Source organism: Xiphias gladius, chromosome 3 (assembly GCF_016859285.1).
Source record: "Xiphias gladius isolate SHS-SW01 ecotype Sanya breed wild chromosome 3, ASM1685928v1, whole genome shotgun sequence".
NCBI classification, from domain to species: Eukaryota; Metazoa; Chordata; class Actinopteri; order Istiophoriformes; family Xiphiidae; genus Xiphias; species Xiphias gladius.
In genome coordinates, this window is record NC_053402.1 from 5,617,864 (window position 1) to 5,627,343 (window position 9,480).

The 9,480-nt window shown below is 38.9% G+C and overlaps 1 protein-coding gene across 1 annotated transcript in view; it reads right to left on the reverse strand.

Moving 5' to 3' along the window:
• trpm4a (transient receptor potential cation channel, subfamily M, member 4a) overlaps positions 1–9,181 on the reverse strand; it is a 75,366-nt gene extending 66,185 nt beyond the window's left edge. Inside the window, 1 exon segment of the mRNA XM_040116830.1 lies at positions 9,045–9,181. Within this exon segment, the coding sequence (XP_039972764.1) occupies positions 9,045–9,125 (81 nt within the window). The 5' untranslated portion in view covers positions 9,126–9,181.
• Between the last annotated feature and the right edge of the window lie 299 nt (positions 9,182–9,480).

The following is a 9,480-nucleotide window of genomic DNA, read 5'->3' on the forward strand; positions in this document are numbered from 1 at the left end:
TACTGGTAGCAAGTTTTGCTGCTCTCCCTCTACCCAGTTAATGTTTTCGTTATACAGTGGCTAATTAGGCGGTGTACATTTAAACCTACACTAGTTCCGCTTAAGTACTCTTAGCTCTCTCCTTTTGGTGACCTTTTCGCTACTTCCAGTTGCTTACACGCGATCCAGCTTAACAGTTAGCTATCAGCAGTCTCTCTCTCCCTCTCACTCTCCTGCTCTCTTTTGCTTAGTGTCTCTTATGTTTAGTTACAACTCTGCCTCCTTTAGCCATTAAGAGTACATGTAATGAATATAGTTGATTTGCAGTGATGGAGGCGAGACTCGGTGAATTCGAAGCATGGCTCTGTAACATGAAAACCGGATCATTAGCTGATCATTAGTTAGCCAGACCCAGTATCTGTTACGAGCCACCCCAGCATAGCTCCTACTCTCCCCCCAGCAGATACTGAGCAGCTGGGAAGCCAGGGCAGACTGTCTATAATAAGAAGTGTAGCCCTAAGCAGAAGCCCACGGTTCACTACCAACCAGTACATGTTTCAAACAGATACTCCCCACTCAGCGACACACCCGCTGAGAAACCACCTCTGGTTATTGGCAGCTCTATCTTGAGAAACTTGAAGTTAGTGACACCAGTCAGCATAGTCAAATGTATTCCTAGGTCCAGAGCAGGTGATGCAGAATCCTATTTAAAACTGCTGGCTAGGATAGGGTACACATATATATAGTCAGGTTGTTATTCACTTCGGCAGTAACAACACCCGATTACACCAAACAGAGGTCACATAAAAATGATTGTTGAGTTGGTGCATAAATATGCAAAGACAATGTTGGACTCTGTAGTTTTATCTGGGCCCCTGCTTAATTTGAATAGTGATGAAATGTATAGCCGAATATCATTCAACAACTGGCTGTCGAGGTGATGTCCAGTAAACGATGTGGGCTTTGTAGATAATTGGCGGACTTTCTGGGGAAGACCTGGTCTGATTAGGAGAGACGGCATACATCCCATATTGGATGGAGCTGCTCTCATATCTAAAAATCTGACTGAGTTTGTTAGTACACCAAAACCATGACAACCCAAAGTTGGGACTAGGAGGCAGAGTTGCAGTCTTAAACATCCCCCCAAAACCCCATAGAGATTGTGTCTGCCCCTCTACCACCTAAATGAATGAACTCAAAAATAAACAAGGAGACCACCACTGCAAAAGTACAACGAAATGGGAGAATTAAATGTGGACTCTTAAACATTAGATCGCTCCCATCTAAGGCTGCATTAGTAAACAATCTGATATCAGATCATATTATTGATTTATTTTGTCTTACTGAAACCTGGCTGTGTCATGATGAATATGTTAGCTTAAATCAATCCACTCCCCTAAGTAATATTAACATTCACATTCTTCAAGGCACTGGCCGAGGATGTGGAATTGCAGCCATTTTCAACTCAAGCTTATTTATCAACCCTAAACCTAAACTCAGTTATAACTATTTCTAACTAATTCGAAAGCCTGTTTCTTAATCTTACACACACAACCTGGAAAACATTAAAGCCTATTCTACTTGTTAGTGTACCAAGCTCCTGGCCTGTACACTGAATTTTTGTCTGAATTCTCAGAGTTTTTATCAAGTTTAGTCCTTACCACAGATAAAGTTATTATAGTAGGTGATTTTAATATTTATGTGGACGATGACAATTTTAGCTTTAGCTCAGCGTTTATCTCATTATTAGACTCAATTGGCTTTGCTCAGAGTGTAAATAAACCCATTCACTGTTATATTCACACCCTCGACCTTGTTTGAACTTATGGCACCAAAATTGAACATTTAATAATCTTTCCACAGAATCCTCCCATATCAGATAATTATTTAATAACTTTTGAATTCCTATCACTGGACTGCACACCATTAAGCAAAAATTCACCAGCATGTTTCAATATAACAGAGGACTCCTATGCTAACTTTAGTCTCTCCTAAACTGATCACCTTGTTGATAGTGCTGCAGGCTCAATGGGAATGACACTTGACTCTATTGACCCTCTAAAAAGGAATATATTAAAACAAAGGAGGTTAGTAACTGCATATTAAAGCAAACAATGCGAAAACCTGAAAAGACATGGTGTTCTACCAAACTGGAAGAATCCTGCTTAGCCTGGCAAGATAGCCTTGAAATATATAGGAAGGCCCTTTTTAGTGCCAGAGTAGCCTATTACTCATATTTAATAGAGGAAAATAAAAACAAACCCTAGTTTTCTTTTCAGCACTGTAGCCAGGCTGACAGAGAGTCAGAGCTCTATTGATCCATGTATTCCTATAGATCTCAGTAGTGATGACTTCATGAGCTTCTTTAATGATAAAATTCTAACTATTAGAGAAAAAAAATCACCACTTCCTGCCCTCAACCGGCACCAATTTATCTTCAAAGACAGGAACATTAGAGGCAGCAATAAAACCTGATTTATATCTAACTGTTTTTCTCCTATCGACCCTCACCAACTAACTTCAACGATTTCTTCTTCTAAACCATCAACCTGTCTCTTAGACGCCATCCAAACTTAGCTACTTAAGGAAATTTTACCCTTAATTAACGCCTCTAATAATTAGTCTCTCTTTATTAAAAGGCTATGTACCATGTTTCCTTTACAGGAGCTTTAATTAAACCTCTTCTTAAAAAGTCTACTAATGATCCAGGAGTTTTAGCCAACTATAGACCTGCACATAACCTTCCGTTTCTCTCTAAGATCCTTGAGGAAGCTGTTGCCAAGCAATTGTGTGACTTTTTACATAAAAATAGTTTAATTGAGGATTTTCAGTCAGGATTTAGAGTGAATCATAGCACAGAGAAACTGGTGAAAGTTACAAATGACTTTTCTAATTCTAATTGTGTCGGACACAGGAATTGTCTCTGAACTTGACTTATTAGATCTTAGTAATGCATTTGACACTATTGACCATCACGTCCTATGACAGAGTCTGGAACATTTAATCGGCAATAAAAGAACCGCTCTAAGCTGTCTTGAGTGGCATTTATTGATTCGATTTCAGTTTGTACACATTAACGATAAATCTTTCATATAATCAAAAGTTAGTCACAGAGTTCCACATACTTCTGTGCTTGGACCAATTCTATCCACCTATCCTTCTATCTATATGCTTCCTTTAGGCAATATAATTAGGAAACACTCCATAAATGTCCATATGGAGCCTGATGAAACCAATCAGAGGACATAAAGACATGAATGACCAGTACCTTAATGCTATTACACTCAGACAAAACTGAAGTTACTGTATTTGGCCCCCATCAACTCAGAAACACCTTAGCTAATGTTATAGTTATTTTAGATGGCACTGCACTGGCCTCCAGCGCCACGATTAGGAGTCTCATAGTTATCTTTGATCAGGATATGTCCTTTAACTCCCACATAAAACAAACTTCAAGGACCTCCTTTTTTCACCTGCATAACATTGCAAAAATCAGGCATATCTTGTCTAAAATCTATTCCATGCATTTGTTACTTCTAGGCTGGATTACTGTAATTCCTTATTATCAGGCAGCCCCAACAAGTCTCTAAATACTCTCCAGCTGATCCAGAATGCTGCAGCGTGAGTACTGAAAGGGAACTAGGAAAAAAGATCTCTCCTGTGTTAGCGTCACTGCGTTGGCTCCCTGTAAAATCCAGAACAGAATTTAAAATCCTCCTCCTGACCTGCAAAGCCCTTAATGGTCAGGCACCATCATATCTTTAAGAGCTCATAGTATCCTATTACCCCACTAGAACATTGCACTCCCAGAATGCAGGCTTACTTGTGGTTTCTATAGTCTCCAAAAGCAGAATGAGAGGCAGAGCCTTCAGTTATCAGGCTCTTCTACTGTGGAACCATCTTCCAGTTTGGTTCTAGGAAGCACACATCCTCTCCATGTTTAAGAGTAGGCTTAAAACCTTCCTTTTTGATAAAGCTTATAGTTAGGGCTGGTTGAAGCTAGTCTTGAACCATCCCCTCGTTATGCTGCTATAGGCCTACACTGCCGGTGGACTTCCCACGATGCACTGAGCTCCTCTCTCCTCCTCTCCCTCTCCATCCATACACATTCATATCACAATAATGCTTGTTACTAACTTGGGTTCTTCTCTCTTCTGTAGTTTTGTACTTTCTCATCTCTCTCCTATGTCCTCCTGTCGCTTTCTGCAGGTATTTCTGCAGAGTCTAGATCTGTGACTTTAAACCACCTACCGCCACCATGATCCTGCTCAGCAAGCACTGCTTCAATTATTATTCTTATTATACTTAGTCTGATTATTACGGCAGAATGTTGGGTCTCTGTAAATATAACTATAAAAAGTATTGTCTAGACCTGCTCTATATGACAAGTGCCCTGAGATAACTTCTGTTATGATTGGGCGCAACACAAATAAAACTGAACTGAGCCTCTTTGGACTGCATATTGAGAGTTCCCATGGACAGCTATGAAATGCAAATTCAACTCTTGGAATCAACTCCAGACCTTTTATCTGCTTAATTTATCGTGAAATAACAGGGGAACGTGCAACACCTGGTCATGAAACTGATAAACCGTCAAATTGTCCAATTAGTTCTGAGCCTCTGAAAATGAGGGACTATGTATAGACATGACTGCAATTCTGGTTCACATTAACTGTTTTTCAAAGCTCAAAGTCTACACTTCAAACACATGTTGAGGGCTTTGTTTCAAATCCCTCGTGGTGGTGTACCACTATGATGATACAGTTGTCTGTGTACATGGCAAAGACAAAGATGAAACTGCATCAAAACTCTCAGCTGTACTGGTAAAAGTTACCACAAGGCTAGTTCAATCCTGCCTTAAGTTTAACATTACAAAAACAGCCAGCATGTTGTTCACTAAAACAACCAACCTGAACACTGGATCAAACAACACAGTCTCCGGAAAAGCAAGTACAGATCATGTCTGAGTTTAAATATCTTGGCATCAATGTTGATTCAAATCTGTCTTTCAAACTGCACGTTAAAAAAGCTTCAAGGAATGTTAGATTTAATCTGGCCAATTTCAAATTGACAAGGAACTGACTGACCACTAATGAGGCTGAAATATTCATGAATACAATGATCCTTCAACACATCATGTACTGTCTCACAAGTTGGAGACACATCAGGAAAACCACCCTAAAGCCTACAGAATCCCTGTACAAACAAACAATAAAAACCCTAGACAAGAAGCCACAAGGAAAAAGTACAACTTCCTGTGCTGGGAAAACATGGTTAAATACAGTAGACTCTGTCTCATTTGCAAGGTTTTACACAATACCGGCTCCTCCACCAGTCCATACTTACGTCATTAAAAACAAGCCAAACTACTAGAGCAACAACTAGAGGAGACTGTTTTACTCCTAGAATACCATGTAGTTTTGGCCAATCTGCCTTTTCTGTCAGAGCCTCTTAGGATTGGAACAACTAACTGCAATGCATAAGAAACTGTCCCAACAACCATTATTTCTCAACAACATTAAAAGCCTGGTTGATTAGAAATCGAACTTGTGAACACTAGAACAGTGAGGTGTTCTCATGTTCTTTGTTGTGCTGCTATTTGTTGATTGGTTGTCATGCTATTTGTGGATTTGTAGACTGTTATCATGCTATTTGTTGAATGTGTTGTCATGCTATCTGTTTTTTGTTGATTGTTGTCATGCTAATGTTGATTTTGAGTGTTGTAGGAGCTGTCTTTCTTGTCTCTATGTAGTGCAGGCTCAGTTTGTATTAGCATATTTCCACTGCTTTTGTTGTTGATTGCATTTTCTATTCTTTTATTCTTAATATTTGTGCTTTTTAACTATTGCCTGCTCAGGGTTTACAGATGAAAATGAGCCTTTCTTGCTAACCCTGGCGTACTTTCATACATGTTATTAATATAATATGCACTGTCCCTGTCAATTAAAGAAAAAAAAAAGTCTGAAAAATAGGTGAGCGGTATTGTAAGATGTGTAGTGAAACCACACTAAACACAAAAGGTACTGTACCATTGGCTCTAGGCCTAGCTTGTTTGTGTGTCACCACTACTGAAAGCAGCAGCGTTATCATATAATCTGGGTACTATACCTAAACTTCTTCTGTATGTATGAATGTATGAGTGTATGGACGCGGTGTGTGCTAGAAGCAGCAACTGACCCGCATTGAATGAAGTGACACTCAGTGATACGGTCAATGTGGTGAAGTTATCCTTTCCAACAATCTACTCCAACTCACAATTTTACTAATGTTTGTAACTTGTTACTTTTAGTTACTTTAATCTCTTACTTTTATTTACCTAGTTACCAATACTGAGTCATTTCTAATCTAACACCTAACACTAGCTCGTTGGGAGTATGCTAGGAAGCGCCTTGTAGACCCAGTTCAAGTTAAAATAGCTTACAGAACTGCATTCAGCTTCCTGGCTGTCTGTTGTATCTGCATAAACTGACAGCTGCTGACAAAAATACCCATGATCAGGTTGTTGTCTGATAGCTTCATTGTAGTATGAAGTCTGATTTAAATGTTAAACCTTATGTTTTCACCTCTGCAGTTTAAAAGCTGATCGCAATAAATATTTTCTCTCAATGGAACTTCTTCCACTGATTATCTGTAAGATCTTAAAACTACTACATTTTTTAGTGCAGCGGTGGGCAGTTTGCAATTCAAAATCAGTTTGCAAATTTTATCATAATATTTTTAAACACAATAATCCCAGAAATGCACCGAGTTTTAGAGACTGAGTTGTGACCTGAGAGGCTCTGTCTGTGTGTGTGTGTGTGTGTGTGTGTGTGTGTGTGTGTGTGTGTGTGTGTGTGTGTGTGTGTGTGTGTGTGTGTGTGGTGTGTGTGTGGTGTGTGTGTGGTGTGTGTGTGTGTGTGTGTGCACTTGTACGTCAATCTTTGTGACGACCAGTTTGATTTATAGACCTTATGGAATGAGGACATTTTGGCAAAGTGAGGACATTTTGGCCAGTCCTCAAATTTTCAAAGGACTGTATGAGCATTAACCATTTAAAACTTTACGTTTTAAGGTTCAGGTTAGAATTTTGTTTAGGTTAGGGCAAGGGTTGGGGTTAGGCATTTAGTTGTGATGGTTAAGGTTAGGGTAAGGGGCCGGGGAATGTGTTATGTCAATGAGTGTTCTCACAACTAACTTAAGACAAGTGTGTGTGTGTGTGTGTGTGTGTGTGTGTGTGTGTGTGTGTGTGTGTGTGTGTGTGTGTGTGTGTGTGTGTGTGTGTGTGTGCGTGTGTGTGTGACTGAGAAAGGGAGGGAGTGGGGAGTGTCCGTGACCTTTAATAGCAAATATTTCTCCTTACCTAAACACCATGAAGATGATATGTCTCTTCCCCTGTCTCTCTGCTCTCTCACTATATTACTCCTTCTTTTCTTGAGGATGAAACTTGGCATTGGAATTACTGAGGAGAACAGAAAGTTGAAGATGACCTGCTCCAGAAAAAGCATAGTCCAACTGGGACTACTAATCCGTGCACATACAACAATCCACACAAAGGAGGCTTGGAGGGCACTTCCAAGACCTGTTTTATTTTTCTGACTTCCAAACCTATAATCAGTATTACATACACACTTGGGCCAACTGTTTACTGTAGACTTACTATATAAACTTTACACTTTACACTTTACACTCTCATGCATTTTTCCATAACAAAATATGTTATCATCAGCCTGCCCTGACTCATATTCTTGTATGAGGCAGGACAGTCACATTCATCTATGCTGTACAGTTATTCTCAATGATTATAAATATAATTCCATTGAAGCACCTTTCCGTGCCAATACATGACATCAGTAAACAGTATATAGTAGACCAGCAGCATGTTACCAGGCCACTGCGTATATAAAATGTGCTTCTGTTTTTGTCGAGTTCAGTTTCTAGTTTACATTATTTTGTCATTCTGTACCTACCTCTTTGAATGTTCTTCTGTTTTGTGGGTTTTAATCAATTTAAATAATGTTTAAACTGTTCAGAGATTTATAGAATGTGGGGATATAATCTTACATGTTGCTGATTTTGTGTAGATGTGGCAAACAAATTACAAGCTCTCTGTTGTGTGACACCAGCATTATAGTTCATGAATGCAATACTGTTACGCAGCATTACATGTTGCTTGAGCTTTAAAACAACCATGTTGAAGTTATCTGTCTGTGGGCTAAAGAGTTTTTATGTGCATTAGTCCTGCCTCCTACAGTCTCGTTTCCATAGTAAAAGATGTAGCAGGGACTTTAACATCCAACATGTTGTGCCCAAATTTACAATCCAAGTCAGATACAGGCTTGTTTTACTTCTGTGTCAGCAAAAATTACTGATGTAAACAGCCCTTAATAAATCCTTATCAGAAAGATAGATTTAGTTGTTATCTATGACTACTTAAGACTTAACAATCAGTTTGACAAATAATATGTTCCAATATTGTGTTTTGCAATTTTGGAGAAGATGTACGGATTGTGCCTTCATTTCCACAGTTTTACTTTAATCTATCAAAATGTAAAACAAAAAGTAAAAACAAGAGTTTTTTCGTTTGAATGATACACAGTCGGATATGATCAGAAACTTGGCTTCCTTCAGTCAGTCTTGACTCCTTAGACTTCATACCACACTGGCAGCTTGAGGCACTTAGCACTTACAAGTCCCAACTAGCACAACAGCATCTTTACATCCCCCATGTATAACCAAATGCAAGTCCCACCGTCTCAAATTTCCCGATTCATAAATTCACAAACAGTTCTTTAAAATGAAGCTTCTGAATGAGCCTTTGACCAAACTTTACAGACTACAGCGTAAATTAGAAAATAATAACACAATCACCACAACACACCAAACAAATAACGTTTTATAATGAGAATAATCTCCTAATCATTTCACCCGCAGATATCTCTCGAAAATTGTGTGTACGCCTGGTCTAGGGTCAGTTTGCTGCACTTTCCTCTTTTATGAAAACCAGTTTTTGTGTGGAAAATGCGTGGGTTTCGTGTAAACATCAGGCTCCTGTTGTCTGCAGACTAATCACTGTGAATCGAACATACCTGATCATTCTCTTTCGTTCTTCCAGCTTTTCGATTTCCTCCGTCCTTCTCTTTCTCCAGGTCCTTCATCTTGCGCTGCATCCACGAAGTCTGATCAGAGAGCTCCGGCTCAGCCCTGCGTCCTGCTGCTCCGCCCACAAAAGTAAAGTGGTGCATGCTCAAAGTGACAGCTCCATGTTGCCATATTTAGCGCCAAACAACGCCACAAGGAGTCACAGTTTTACTAGATTTACAGCCATATTTGTTAACTTTGTCATATCTACTTTTCTTCTTAAAAAAATTAATTGATGTAATCTATATGTTAATATGAATATTAGAATTACATTTTAATGTTACATTAATTGTTACCTTCTAAATCTAAATGTTAGATCTAAATTTAAATGCTAAATCTAAATCTAAATCTTAAATCTAAATCTAAATGCTAAATCTAAACATT